The 16,100-nt window shown below is 43.7% G+C and overlaps 1 protein-coding gene across 1 annotated transcript; it reads right to left on the bottom strand.

Annotated features, from left to right (window-relative positions):
• Positions 1-14,348: 14,348 nt before the first annotated feature.
• On the bottom strand, positions 14,349-15,383 carry LOC103256806 (melanoma-associated antigen B2-like). The gene has a single exon (XM_008054576.1). It carries the CDS (start codon positions 15,381-15,383, stop codon positions 14,349-14,351), a length of 1,035 nt encoding a protein of 344 aa, XP_008052767.1.
• Positions 15,384-16,100: the final 717 nt, after the last annotated feature.

Genomic DNA, 16,100 nt, shown 5'->3' with positions numbered 1-16,100 from the left:
GTCCCTCTTCTTATCCCTGGGAGACCCCAGGCAGAACTATAAAGTTGAGTTGCCTCTCATTTCACCCTAAACAGTTTCTGGAAGGGGATGACTTTTCCTAATAGGGCAGTCTCAGTTTTTCAGAGGAGTCTCGGCCATAACAGGAATCAAGGTGAACACTGTCTTTGTTAAGCAGAGGACTTCTCTCAAAAAGTGGGGGCCAGCAAAAGCCCCCAACCTTGATTTCAGGACTGTAAGGCCACAGGATATGGTCATCATTTGTAGCAGGTTTAAACTTCCCCTCTAGGGAGTCTGGGAGGTGAGGGCTTGGTTTGGAGCTGGCCAACTCTGGTCAGTAGAGGGAGCTCATCCAGGCTCTGGTAACATCAAGGTTAAGAACACTGACTAAGGATCCAGGGACATCTGAGTTCAGAAGAATTAAGTCCCAGAGAGTTTCCTAATCTGCTGTCAGCCCTGAAAGGCCCCGGACCGATGTGAAACATCCTCCCTTCTGCTTTGAAGGCGAAGACCTCATCCCGAGAGAGAGTATCATCAGATGGCAAACTAGGGTGAATTTTCAGACCTATCCGGATTAAAGGTGAGAACTCTGAGCTGGGACTGAAGGGACTACTCCACACCCATAAGAAAGAGGGACCACTAAGTCTTTCATCTGCAGTGGGCCCTCAGAGGCCCCGGCAGAGCTGTTCCACAGAAATATGCCTTGTTAGTCTTGGGGAGGGGAGAACCTTGGACTTAGGGAGTAGCCCTGATTTTGCAGATGGAGGAGACCTGAGCACTAACTAGAGTCAACGTGAATGCCCTGGGTGCAAAAAAAGGGGGCTCTCTACCTTAAAGAAGCGCCACATGGAATAGCACCCCTGAATAGGCCTGTAAGAGGTCCCAGGCAGTGGTGCCAAATGTGGAGCAGCCTGACTAGGAACTAAAGAAGTTGAAACCTATACCCCAGGCCCAGGTTTGGCCTCAGCAACGGGAGGGTCAGGGCAGAGCTGGTCAACTGAGATGCCCTCATATGTCCTCTGGGGGTGGTCTCAGGGAAGTGAGGACCTTAGCCTAATGAGGCAGGTCTAATTCAGTAGAGGGACACAGTCCCTGACTGGAGTCTGGTCTGTGACACTGACTGATCATGAGGGAAGCTCTCCCAGAAAGAAGGGGCCACATGGAGCCCCACCCCTGTTGTGAAACCCAGGAGTCCTGAGCTTGTTGGCCCAAGAAGGCACACTCCTTTTTCCAGGACATCTCAGAGAAGTGAAGGACCAGGTCAAAGAGGGCAGCCTATGGTCAGCAGGGGGAGGATTTCCAATTATGCTTGGTGTTCTGGTTAGAACTCTGACAAATAGCAGGGAGCACTCACTCCATATAGTGGAAGCCACAGCAAATCCTTCCTAATGTCTGCTCTGGGGGACCCCAGGTAGAAATTTCAAGTAGAGATGCCCATGGGTTCCACTCAAGGGAAATAGGGAGATAAAGGGTTTTGGTCTTAGGGTGGTGGACAAACATCCACAGAGGGAAGATACTTAAAATCTTTTTTTGAGCCCAATCTAAAGGCTGAGTTGGGAGCTTATGTGGGACCACCTGTTCTGTGTGGGACCACCTACCCAATGATCTACTTGGCACAGATGTCATTATTAGGAGGACCACATTTTGTCCAATAAGTCCACCTTCACTTCCTCCTATTGGGTCTCAGGAAAATTAGGTCTCACTATAGGGACATAGGCCTCAGTTCAAAATAAAAGAGAACTCACCACATTGAGAACGAATCAAGGGATCATTCAACCCTGAACACAGAAGGCAGCAAAGAATTCAGTCTGACCCTTTGTTTTCAGTCCTGGAAAGTACAGGAAAGAGCTGCCAGGTTGAATTTCTTCCCTAATCGCCTCTTTGATCTAAGGGAGGCAGGATTCTTAGTTATCACGTAGCTACCAGTCAGCAGAAGGGGAGTGGTGCCAGGTTTTACATGGAGTAGAAGTAGGGGCACTGAATGAAAGCTTACAACCCCAGTGATCCCAAGACAAGAAAGAACCCACTCAACTCTCAGCACTATTACTTGTCAAGGCAGTTGAATGTCAAGGTAGTACTCCCTCAATTTCTTCTCAGGTGTCTCAGGTGTCTTTGAAGCATCAACTTCAGAGTATTAGAGGGAAGTGACTCAGGCCTGCCAAGAGTTGACATAAGACAGGAGGCCCTGCGGCCACCTCAGAAAGCCCAAGGCAGCGATGGCAGAATGCAGCCTAAAACTCACTCTAAGAGTTCTTGGTTTCTCTACGGTGGCCTAGGGAAAGGTTGACCAGAAAAACAGGATCCCTGTGGTCTCTAGAGCAGTGTTCTCAGGGAACTGGTAAAGGCAGGTTGCTTTCAATAAAGCCAAGGTGGTATCTCTCTGCTGAAGGTACTCACAGGATCACATTCTCCCTTCTCCAGGTGCTCCAACCACCTACTCTCCAGAGTACAGTTCCTGCTGTCCGTGGTCATAGTCATTATGCCTCGTGGTCAGAAGAGTAAGCTCCGTGCCCGTGAGAAACGCTGCAAGGGCCAAGATGAGACCCAGGAACTCCAGGATGCTCAGGCCACTGCAGCAGAAGTGTCTCCTTTCTCCACCTCTCCTGTTTTTGAGGGTGCTGCCTTGGGATCTCCGGTTGCTGGCGTTCCCCAGAAGCCTCAGAGAGTTCCACCCATTACCACTGCTGCTGCAGCTATTTCATGTACAAATTCTGAAAAAGGTACCAAGAAGCAAGATGAGAAAAGTGAACATTCCTCCCAGGCCTCAGCATCCACTGAGAGCTTACACAAAGAATCTATAGATAGGAGGGTGAAGACGCTGGTGCAGATCATGGTGTTCTCATATAAAATCAAACAGCCAATTACAGAGAAAGAGATGCTAAAGGCTGTCAACAAAAGGCACAGGGAATATTTCCCTGAGATCTTCAGAAGAGCCTCTGAGCTACTAGAGCTGCAATTTGGCCTTGGTTTGAAGAAAGTCAACCCCAGGGGTTACACGTACACCTTTGTCAGCAAGCTAGATGGTGTTGAGGGTGAAAGTCTGAGAGGTGGGTGGGAATTTCCCAGAAATGGTCTTCTGATGCCTCTCTTGAGTATGATCTTTTTAAATGGCAACAGCGCCACCGAGGAGATAGTCTGGGAACATTTGAGTACTTTGGATGTGCATGATGGAGTGTGGAATATGATCTACGGGGAGCCCCGTAAGGTCATCACACAAGATCTGGTGCAGGAAGGATACCTGGAGTACCAGCAGGTGCCCAACAGTGACCCTCCACGCTACCATTTCCTGTGGGGTCCAAGAGCCTTGGCTGAAAGCAGCAAGATGAAAGTCCTGGAGTTTTTGGCCAAGGAGAATGATACCATCCCCAGTGCCTTCCCATCCCTTTATGAAGAGGCTTTGAGAGATGAGGAAGAAAGGGCCCAAGCCAAAGAAGCAGCCAGGCTTGGCACCACTGCTGAGGCCAGTGAACATTCCAGGGTCACATCAGGCAGCTCCTTCCACCCCTTATGAGGACTAAGAGAGATTCCTCACTTAGCGTTGAAACGCTTGTTAACCTTTGTTTTTGTCGTGCATGAGCAATTAGCTTGACTATTAATTTTTGCTTATTCCACTGATACTCTTTCAACAGAAGATTTATTTTGATTAAGCATGGAAATTTATAGATGACATGCATCACACATTTATTGCTGTTGATTAACTAGAATAGCAAGTTTTAATTTAAGAATGAAATATGAATTGGAAATTTGTAATAATTTTGTTATTCAAAATGATAATGTGACATTAGAATAGAAATATACTTGAAAATGTGAAAAACCATCGTAAAATACTTGGAATGAGTAGACAGGAAAAAAAACAAAGTTTATCATCTCTTGGTTTTCTTTATCCCATTTGATTTTTCTTTCAATAAACATATATACCTTTTAAAAATATGTACATGGATTGACTTATGTTACTCAAGAATGTGATAGCAATAACCACAAAAAATTAGGGGATCCCCAAACAGTTCTGCAAAACCTCTTCCCTATAGAAAGTCAACCTATCAGAAGTTACATGAGAATCTAAGTCCGATTGATAATGATAAGAAATATATCAACGTATTTATTCTCTGACAGCCCCTTTTAAATCCCGACCATATGCTTTGTGCCACAGCTGTCCCATCTCACATCAGTCCTAGGACAGCGACCCATTCTCTGTAAGGTTTGTAGAGGGGAAACTAATTTAGATTTTAAAAGATAAGGCATTTCCCAGACAGGGTTGAATGCAAGAGACAGAACTAAGATGAGGGCTGAATAAATCAACAGTCTGTATAGAAGGATGAGGGGTATCAAAACCCTAGAAGATGAGGTGGGTGATAACACCAGGAGACCATGCTGTGTGCTCACAGAACAGAGTCCCAGAGAGAGCTGCCCATCTGAACATCCTCTCACATATTCTTCATTATCTGCATTATCTAAGGTACATAAGAGCCCTAAGTGCAGGAGTATCAGGTCAGGAGAATAAAGAGTCCCAGTCTCTGACAGGAATGAAGGAAAAACACTTAAATGAAGATGATGGAAGGGTGGAGCCAAAACAGTGGGTGCCTATACAGTCATGTCCCAGTACTTAGCCCTATGAAGTCTAGTGTCTGGCTGACACTGACATTCAAGTCAGGACCCAGAAAGGTGAGAACTGGATCTGAAGGTTGTAGCCTCTGGTTAGCAGAGAGTGGAGTCCCAGGAAGAGTGCAGAGTCAACTGAAGACCTTGCATGTGGAGATGAGGACTGCGAAATTTACCACTCAGACCCAGGGAAGAGCTGGCAGGCTCAAATACCCCAACTTCTTCCTGGAGGATCTCAGATAGATGACAGGTTTGGTTGACAGGCTGGCTGCCTAGTTCAGCAGAGTGAAGCCCGCCCCCTGCCCCCCCAGGCCAGGGCAGGTGTCAAGATAATAATCCTATGGGAGGAATGCAGCAGCCAACTCCCTTAGAGTTGAACAGAAAACAGAGGTTTCCTTACAAAATCCTACCTATGTAATCAGCCCTGGGAGACCACATGCAAAGTTTATAGGCTGAGGTTACTCCACATTTGCCAAAGAAGGCAAATCAAGGTCTTTTCCTTTCTGAGACGTCCCAGCTGAAAATTAGAATAACATTAGGGCAAGGGGTTTGTGATTGCCCAAAAACACAGTCAGGTTTTCATGGGACTCCACTGTCAAGTTTCTCCATTATCCTGACTCAGGCTACTCCTCTTGGTAACTATCAGAGCCTGGGATCTTCCCTCTACTTCGCTGAGGTCACCTTCCTTAGGTTAAGTCTATCACTTTGCTGAGAACGATGGGAACAAAAGAGGGAATGCTTGGTGTGGGTGGCCTGTTTGGGTCTTCTAGGGCTGAGACAAATCTCTGAGTAACCCCTAATCTTTTGAGGTGGTTGTTTCATCAACAGTTCTTCATGACTGTCCACATTTCCCCCATTTCTTAGATTAAAGACCTCCTGGAAAATGCCACACTCCTGCAAACTCTTGAGTAGTATGCCTACTGCAAATCTTGCAAGGCAGGGAACGAAAATGATGCTGATTTATTCTTCTTTTCAATAGCCAATATCAGCTTTCTAAGTTACTTCTGTTTTACTTGATTAACTTCCTAATGGGAAGGAGCTAGCCAGGGAGGTTGCATGACTCCTGATTTTAAACTTATCTGACTTTGCATATGCAGATGATCATATTGTCACCGAATAATATTTTGTTTTTTTTTCCTTTTTCATAACTTCCATTTGGTGTTGCATCCTTAATTGCTTTGCCTATGTATTCCAATTCAATTCTTGGGCTCAGAGTCCCTCTTTTAATCCCCTGAGACATATTTTGAAATCTTGAGAAGAGAAATGAATGAAAGGACACAGGTCTGCTTCAGGCAGAGAGGAATGAAACAAGCAGTGTGGGCTTTAGAAAAATTTAGTCCAGGAGTCTAGTCCCAGCTCTGCAATTGCTCCCCCCATACACGTAAGGACATTGCCAAATTCCAAGACAAGGAAATTGCAATTAAAAAATGAAACTTAGCAAGGACAATTGTCCAATATATAATGTATTTGTGAACTAGTCTTTTGCAACTGGATACAACTTAAAGCAGGTACAATTTGTCAATGACCAATATTTTTTCCAAACTTACAGACAGCCCTCCATGTTAACCACAACTATTATTATTGATTTGACCATCTCTCAAAATGTAGAACCCACTTAATGTACACGGGAGGGACACAACAAAACTCAAAATTATCTTTTAAAGGGAGGGCCCCTTGTAGTGCACTCAGAAAGGGTTACTCCAGATTAAACTGTCAATCAAAATTTCTATCTGGAAGTTTTGAGAATGTTGCGTCACAACTTGGGAAAGAAACATCCTGAGTTGTGACAAACAAGTGACTGGTCTGTCCATCGTGATAACATACCTGCTCCAACCTTGCTGAGGGTTCAGCAGTTTTTCATTAAAAAACAGCATGATTTCCATGCCCCACCCTCCCTATTCACTCCATCTTACCCCAAACGACTTTTTTTTTTCTGTTTCTCCAGATGAAAAATGTCCTAAAAGAAAAGTATTGGTCAATGTGGAAGAGGTGAAACAAACAAACAAACAAAAACAAATAAACAAACAAAAAACAGCAGAAACACTAAAAGGTATCAAAATTGATGCATTAAAAAACTTTTGAGCTGGGCTCGGTGGCTCAGCCTATAATCCCACACCTTTGGGAGGCTGAGGTGAGTGGATTGCCTGAGCCTGCGGGTTCGAGACCCGCCCGGGCAACTTGGCGAGACCTCATCTCTACAATAAATAAAAATTAGCCGGGTGTGGTAGCGTGCCTGTAGTTCCAGCTACTTGGAAGGCTGAGGCGGAAGGATCGCCGGAGCCCAGCAGGTCGAGGCTGCGGTGGCCGGGAGTGGCCACTGCACTCCAGTCTGGGCGACAGAGTGAGACTCCAACTCAAAAAAAAAAAAAAAAAAAAAAAAAAAAAAAACTTTTGAGCAGTGGAAAAAGTGTCTCAATAGGTGTATTGCATCAAATGAGAATACTTTGAAGGTGACTGAAGTTTAAACATGTAAGAATAAAAACTCAATTTTTATAAATAAAGTATTGGTTTTTTTGGGTTCCCATTATATTTCAAATTAAACTCAAGATTAGTTAACTGAACGCCCTTTAATAGAGGACCTGGAAGCCCTAACCTAGGAAAAAGATTATCAGCACTGGGGATTCTGGGGGGTCCACATCCCTTGAGACTATTACTCTTATTTTTCAGAGACTCAGTGGAGATGATGTGCCCAAAACACCTTGGTTGTGCACTGTGTTCACCTGCACTGGGACAAGAGCACGAGACACTGATCCACTGATCCCTGCCCCAATCTCTGTGATTTCACCATGATCACTAAGTAACTGTAAAAAAACTTTTCTATTCCAGACTTTGTCTGTCAGCTCCTAGATCACCATTTAAGAGTGTTGCCCCTGCTCACCATGCCCACAGCTCAATCCAGTCTACCGTGCAGCCCCCCTTAAAATTACCTCCTAAAACTCCAAACTGCCTTTTCTAAGGGCATTTACACTTGATTGCTTTTATGTCAAACTTTCTCCTTTTCTCATTCCCTTTTTACTTGGTCTTTATATCTTGGAATGTATACCATCATTTTTTTTTTTTTTTTTTGAGTTGGAGTCTCACTCTGTCACCCAGACTGGAGTGCAATGGCCGCTCCCGGTCACCGCAGCCTCGACCTGCTGGGCTCCGGCGATCCTTCCGCCTCAACCTTCCAAGTTGCCGGAATTACAGGCCCGTACTACCACGCTCGGTTGATTTTTGATTTATTGTAGAGATGAGGTCTCGCCAATTTGCCCAGGCGGGTCTTGAGCCCGCAGGCTCAGGCAATTCACTCACCTCAGCCTCCCAAAGCGCGGGATTACAGGCTGTGCCACTGAGCCCGGTTTACCACCATTTTTTAAAAAATAAGATAGCTTCTCCTAGACTCTACAAATAAGTGGGCAAGTAAGGAATTTTCTTAAAGTATCCCTAGTACTCATATGAATCCTTCCAACGAGCTGGTGACCCATTACTGATGCAGGAATAAAAAAGTAGTGAGTATATAGCCTAATAATTAGTGTATAAATTCTTCTACATTCTTGAATAGTTAAATACAATGATATAACTTTTAATTTTACAAAGAGAAAAGCTGAAAGAAATTAAACAAACTAAAAATCAGCAAACTTTTACTTTTTCTCTTAGTTTTTTTTTTCCTTTTGAGTTGGAGTCTCACTCTGTTGCCCAGACTGGAGTGTAGTGGCACGCTCACGGCCACCGCCACCTCGACCTGCTGGGTTCCAGAGATCCTTCTGCCTCAGCCTTCCAAGTAGCTGGAACTATAGGCACATGCTACCATGCCAGGCTAATTTTTGATTTATTGTAGAGACGAGATCTTGTCAATTGCCCAGGTGGGTCTTGAACCCAGGAGCTCAGGCAATCCACTTGCCTCAGCCTCCCAAAGTGCTGGGATTACAGGATATGCTGGGATTCCAAGCTGAGTTTTTGATCTAAACAATTTTAATCTAGCATTCATTTACATTTTAAAGATAATCATTAATCAAGAAAATCACTACTGATATGTCTCCAAAGAAGACTTAAATATGGTTATCAAATTATAAGGAGATGATCAACATCACTAACATCAGGGAATGCAAGTCAAAGTCATAATAAGACATCACTTCACAACTATTAGGAGTAATATTATATTAAAAAAACACAAGATATAAATGTGTGCAAGGGAGTGGAAAAATTGAACCTTTATATACTATTGGTGAAAGTGTAAATGACACAACCACTAAGAATAAAATATAAATTTTCTCATAAAATAAAACCAAAGCTAGCATTGAAACCTGCAATTTCTCTTCTTGGAGTAAAAAAGTGAAACCACCACTTTTGAGGTCCAAACTTTACCTGTACAATGACCATCTGATAACTTAACATTGAATTGTATACCATAGCTTTAAAATAAAAATAAAAAAGATATCTGTGCCCCACTTTCTTTACAGGATAATTCTTAATAACCATGAAGATATGGAAACAACCAAAGTGTTTGTGAACGGATGAATAGAAAAAGAAATTATGGTGCCTCTGTATACTATGGAATATTTTTTAGTCTTAGAAAAGAAAGAGATTCTGCCATTGCAACAACAAAGATGAAATTAGGGGGCATTACACAACTGAAATAAACCAGGCACAGAAAGAAAAAGAGAAACACTGCATGATTTCTTTTATATGTAGAATGGAAAAAGAAAAAAAGTTGAATGCATGAAAACAAAGAATACAACAGTGGTTATCAGAGGAAGGGGTGAGGGGCAAATGAAGAGATGTACGTACAAAATTTCAATTATGTAGGTTGAATAAATTTAGAGACCTCCAGTACAGCATGAGGATTATAGTCACTAATATTATATTATATATTGAAAATTTTCTAAGAGTAGATTAAAGCTGCTCTTACTACACAAAGGAAGTATGTGAGATCCTGGACATTGTATGTAGATATGGGAGTGTGCTAAAGCTGATTTCTTTGTAATAATCAATATTCTACAGTGTTCTTTTCTCCAGTTCTGATTTATGGAGTCATCATATAGGTTTTCGTCACTTGGATTAAAAACTTTCTACAAAATGCCACAAGCCTGCACACCTTTGTGCAGTTTCCTAACTGCAAAAGTGGCAGAGAATGGTTCCCAGTCCTAGGGGTGCTGTGAGCTAGAAAATCTACTGCACAAGGTCGGGATCTCTGGGGACAGGGTGGCTGTAAGAGAAAAAAAAATCATCTTGATCTATTCTCTGTATCCTCAGCTAGATTTAGGGTTTCCTGTACTTCCTTTTAAATATATTTACTTTTTAAAGAATGTGGCTGAGTTAAATTTTTTGAGCCCCTGATCTTTTGAAATTCTCTAACATTGCAAATGTATATAGTTCTGTCATCAAAATATTATCCAGTTTTTGTTTTCTTTTTTTAGTTTTTGTTTTTTTGAGTTGGAGTCTCACTGTTGCCCAGACTGGAGTGCAGTGGCTGCTCCCGGCCACCGCAGCCTCGACCTCCTGGGCTCCAGCGATCCTTCCGCCTCAGCCTTCCACGTAGCTGGAACTACAGGCGCGCACTACCACGCCTGGCTAATTTTTTGTTTTATTGTAGAGATGAGGTCTCACCTGCCCAGGCGGGTCTCGAACCCGCGGGCTGAGGCAATCCACTCACGTCAGCCTCCCAAAGGCGCGGGATTACAGGCTGAGCCACCGAGCCTGGCATCAGTTTTTGTTTTCAAACCTCATAATTATTTTGGTATTTTTATTGTTCTAGTTAATTATTACCATCTAGTAGTTTGGACCCAGAGTCTTTCATTTCTTTGTCTATTATACATTTTGCAGTAACAACAAGAAATAAAAATTAAGGAAAAAGGCGAGCCTCAGACTAGGAGGAATGAAGCGGTGCTGGTTTTTGACTAACTCATACCAAGGGTCTAATTCCAGTTCTGTCATTACAGACTGTGTGAACTTGGGCACATTATGAAAGCCTACGCACCTCAGAGCCTGCATCTATGAAATGGGTCTGGTAAGGCCCTGTCATGTAAACATGGCAAAGTGTGTGCAGTTAATAGAAAGCACTGGGCACAGTGACTGGCATATATTGGACCCCTTCCTTCTGCTGACTGGTGACTGCACGTTCAGAACAAAGATTTCCTCTCCCTTAGACCTGACACGAAGAAGTGAGGGGAAGTTTTACAGGAGCACTCAGCTCTGAGCCTTCTAGGGCTGATATCAAAAGGCAGGGCAGGAAACATTTTTCTCCTCTCTATTCAAGGGACAATAGTTTCTCCTCTGCTTCCCTGAATTCACTCCAGGTAGGGCCTGGGACTCCCCTGATTTTGACCTTAGGACATCTCATAGTTAGGTCCATATCTCCCTGAGTCCCAATAGGAGGATGGGAGGATGGCCTTATCAGGCCATACACCTGCCAATGATCTCACAAGAACGAGAGCTGTAGCAGGGAGCATGAGGCCCTGAGAAAGGTAGTTCCACACAGAGTCTCAACACAGGGTCCTTAATAACTTCTGGGCAGGCCTGTGATTCCTTCTTTTGTTGATATGGGACCACCACCTTAAGGGCAAGGCCTTCCAATCCCTGCTACACCTGAGTGGGACATGATGGATATCTCCACTTGACATTTTTGTCTGAAGTTCTGAGGGGATACAGTAGAGGAGACTCTTTGTGTCTTTCACTGATTTAGGATGTGGAGTTCCAAACTATTCAATACCCTTATCCTTATTTCTAGAACATCATGGAAATCCTCTTTGACCTGGCTTCAGGCCTATTCCCTTATACTAAGACCCCAGATCCCCTGGAAATTTCTAGAAATAAGTGAAATTTGCCTCACATGGCCACAACTGCTTATGGTCTCTGTAGGCTAACAGTAATTCAAGGATTCTGTGTTGTTCACTTTTTTAAGGATTGGGCCTTCAGAGTCTCCACCTTTACTTTTGGAAATACACCTTCTGCTGGCCTGAGGGTGCCTCCTTTGTTAATTTTCTCATCTCTGTGAGATTACTTGGGAAGAAGTGAGAATGACTTTTCATGTCCCTATGTTCAAATCTCTAAGGGTTGAAAACAAGGACAGGGTTCTACATGACCCTCTTCCTTCTGGAAGACTCCTTATTTTCATTCAGTGTCATCATGTTGACTCCTGTTAGAGAGCTAATGTCCTCTTTGTGCTGAATGGGGCCTTCTCCATTGGTTCAAGAACTTCAGGGCTCCGAGAACAGCCACCCTCCTTCTTTGGTAAATGTGGGTAACCTACACCTGAAAACTGCCTGTGGCCTGCCAGGGCTGACTGCAGAGACAGGACTTTCTAAGAACACCTCTGTTCTCTGTTCATCTTTGTGGAAGTTGGTTGCCTCATTACTCCTATGGCGTTATTACCTGACACCTGTCCTGGCCTGGGACTCCACTCTCTGCTAAATGGGGAGGTCATCCTGTGAATCAAGCCTGTCATTTACCTGAGCTCTTTTAGGTAGAAATGAGGGGAACCTGGGCCTGCCAGCTCTTCCCTGGGCCTTCCAGGGTCAACAGCAGAGGAGATACAAAAGGCAGCCTTGTGGTTTGTGGTTTTGTGGTTCCCATCTTCATATGCAAGGTCTCCACTTGACTTTGCATGCTTCCTTGGATTCCACTCTCTGCTAACCAGAGGCCAAGGCCTTCTAACCAAGACCCCGTCCTTCTGGGACCTGAGTTGGATATCAGTGTCAGGTGGGACGGTTCTGGTCTTCACAAGACTAAGAACTGGGGCATGACTATACGGGCACCCACTCTTTTAGCTGGACACTTCCATCATCCTCATTGAAGTTTTTTCCTTCATTCGTATCAGAGATGGGGAGTCCTTCCTCTCCTGATCAGAGAATGCTATCTTTAGGGTTTTTAAGTTCCTTAGAAACTTGAAAATATATGAGGTGATGCTCAGGCAGACAATTCTATCTGAGAGTGACTGTATTTGAGAGCAGAGAGAGATGATCTCTTGGTAAGATCCTTTAAACTCATATTTGAGGGAGTTTGTGTCTCTCATCATCCGACAAGGAGTGTTGGTCACCCCAGCCCTCATCTTGGCTCTGTTTCTTGGATTAAACGCTTCCTGGTAAATGCCACATCTTTGCAAATCTAGATGAGTTTCCCCTCTGCAAACTTTCAGAGAATGGGTCTCTGTCATAGGAGTTTTGTGAGATTGGACAGCTGTAGCACAAGCTAGATGCTCAGGATTGGAAGGCGGCATCAGAGAAAAAAAAAACCCAAAACACAGAGCTATACCTATGGTTTATCAGTCAGACTTTGATTCTCATGTAACTTCTGATGCATTGACATTCTACAGGGAAGAGATTGAGGGGTCCCCTGATCTTTTATCTAATACTGTAAATGTAGATAATCACTTAATACTGTCAGTACTTTTTGTTTTTAACCTCTCAATTATTTTTTTGGCATTCTTATCTCTCTAGCTATGTATTCCAATCTAGTAGTTTGGGCACCGGTCATTCTTTGTTTCATCTGATATTCATTTGGAATATAGTGATGAAAACTGAAAGACAATTCAGAGGAGGTGCCTCAAGTTGAGAGGACTGGGACAGTGTCGGACAGTTATTCAGACCATGAGGCTAACCCCAACCCTGTCACCACTAGGCCTGTGAACTTTGGCACATTACCAGACTCAGTGAGCCTCAGGCTCTCTATTATGAAGTGGGTTTGATGAGCCTCATCTTTTAGGACTGGTGGAGTATATATAACGAATGCAAAGCACTTGTGACTGTGTCTGTCTTGTACTGGGACAGCAGGTAGTGGTAATTATTAGAAAGATGACTTTGACCTGAGACACTACTTTCCATCTTGCTGGAGATTTTAAATCTCAGGATATGTGAAACATTCTAAGACAAAAGATATTCAGCCAAAATGCTGCTTAGCAATGAAAACTAAATAATATATTCCCTTTGCCACCACTTTATTCTGCTTTTGAAATCTTAATGAAGTTCAAGGTATTGCATCCTCTCCCATAATGATAGCTTCTCTTAGAATCTACACTTGCATGGACAGAAGTTGTGTCTTCTTGGACTAAATATTCCCAGTACAAGCATAAAGACTACCTAAGAGGAGATGCTCAATTAATGTTGGGTTAAGACAGGAGTTATGAATAAAAGGTCTAATTCACTATGACAATTTCTCACTGGCTATGTATTCCAATCAAGTAGTTTGGGCACCTGGTCATTCTTTGTATCACCTTTTACACATTTGGAGCACAGTGATGAAAATTGAAAGGCAATTTTCAAATAACATAGGTCAATCCAGGTATCTATCTTTTAATAAGTATATATACTTATGAAAACAAACTCAAATGGAGTAAAGCAAACCAAGATTAACCAACATTTTTCTTTCTTCTCTCTTTTTATTCCAAGTATTTTACTGGGGTTCTTCACAGGAGTAAAGCAAACCAAGATCAACCAACATTTTCCTTTCTTCTCTCTTCTTATTCCAAGTATTTTACTGGGGTTCTTCACATTTCCAAGAAAATTCCTATCGCAATATCATATTAATTTGTTTTGAAATGCAAAAATATTTCCAATTAACATTTCATTAATAAAACAAAAAACTCTTACTACTAAAGTCATAAACAGCAATAAATGTCTGATCCATGTGACTGGTAAACTTATTTTCTAATCTATATAAACCTTTTGAAGGGAAAACCAACTGAAAAAAATAGTTAACAAATTATTAATGCATAACAGAAACAAAGGTTAATAGGCCTTTTCAAACACAAACTGCAGAATCTGCCACAGACTACACTAAGGGTGAGAGCAGGAGGTGGACTTGGCCTTGGAACATGCACGGGCCTTGGCAGTGATGCCAGACTTGGCTGCATCTCTGGCTCGGGCTCTCTCTTCCTCTTCTTTCAAAGCCTCTTCATAATGGGATGGGAAGGAGCTGGGGGTGGTATCATTGACCTTGGCCAAAAACTCCAGGACTTGCATCTTGCTGCTTTCAGCGAAGGCTCTTGGACCCCACAGGAATTGAAAGCGTGGAGGGTTACTGTTGGGCACCTGCTGGTACTCCAGGTATCCTTCCTGCACCATATCTTGGGTGATGAGCTTTCGGGGCTCCCCATAGATGAAGTGCTTCTTTCCATCATAGATCCCCAACATATTCAAGAATTCCCAGATCTCCTTTTCAGAAGCACGATTACCATTTAAGAAGATCACACCCAGGAGAGGCATCAGAAGCCCATTCTTGGGAAAGCCCCATTCACCTCTCAGACTTTCAACTTCAGTGAAGTCTAGCTTAATGACAAAGGTGTAGGTATTACCACTGGGGTTGACTTTTTCCAAGCCAAGGCCAAATTGCAGCTCCATGAGCTCAGAGGCTCTCCTGAAGATCTCAGGGAAGTGTTCCCTGTATCTTTTGTTGACAAGCCTCAGCATCTCTCCCTTGGTAATGGGCTCTTTTATTTTATACTTGAATACCAGAAGCTGCACCAACATTCCCACTCTCTTAGTTATAGATTCTTTGCGTGAGCTCTCAGAGGATGTTGAGGCCTCAGAAGAATTTTTATTTTCCTCACCTTGCTTCTTAGCACCTTTTTGAGACTTTGTGTATGAAACAGCTGCAGCAGCAGTGGTAGTGGGTGGGGCTCGCTGAGGCTTCTGGGGAGTGCCAGCAGCAGGAGAGCTTGAGACAGCACCCTCGAAATCAGGAGAAGAGGAGGATGGGGACTCTTCTTCCTCTGCTGCAGTGGCCTGAGCAACCTGGAGACCTGAGTTCTCATCTCGGTCCTTGTTGCGTTTCTCACGGGCACGAAGCTTACTCTTCTGACCACGAGGCATGATGGCTGTGACCACAGACAGCAGGGTCTGTAGTCTGGAGTGGTTGGTGTACCCTGAGAAGACAGAATGTGATCCTATGAGTACCTTCAGCTGGGAGACACCACCTTGGCTTTATTGAAGGCGACCTGCCTTTGCAGGTTCCCTGAGGACACTATCCAGAAACCCATAGAGCTCCTGTTCTCTTGGTGGGCCTCTCCCCTAAGCTACCAGAGAGAAACCATAGAACTCTTAGAGTGAGGTTGAGGCTGCATCCTACCAACCCTGCCTTGGGTTTATGGGGTGACAGTAGGTACTGAAAATGAGGCCTCCTGTTCTCTGGTGTTTGGGGTCCTCTCAGTTCATTTTTAGGATCATATCAATTACTGGCAGGGTCCAAGTGACTTCCCTTTGCTACTCTGAAGTTGGCACCTCAAGGCTCCCTGGGAGCCATAGGAGGAATTAAAGGGATGCCTCACTCAACACCTTCACAGGTAATACCCAGTGCTTACAGTTCAGCAGGCTCCTTCTTGTTTTAGAACCACTGCGGTCTTCCGCCCTCATTCATTATCTCCACTTTGTCCTCATGTAAGGTCTGACGCCATCCCTCACTTCCTGACTAGTGAATACATCTTAAGACTAAGAATCTTACCTTCCTTTGATCTGATATAAGAAAGTGAAGGGGGCTCTCAATCTGACAGTCCTTTCCTGAGCTTTCTAGGGCTGAATAGAAAGGGTCAG

This window comes from Carlito syrichta, unplaced genomic scaffold (assembly GCF_000164805.1).
Source record: "Carlito syrichta isolate Samal-C Ts95f unplaced genomic scaffold, Tarsius_syrichta-2.0.1 Scaffold79426, whole genome shotgun sequence".
NCBI lineage: Eukaryota > Metazoa > Chordata > Mammalia > Primates > Tarsiidae > Carlito > Carlito syrichta.
This window is presented reverse-complemented; position numbering and strand designations above follow the sequence as displayed.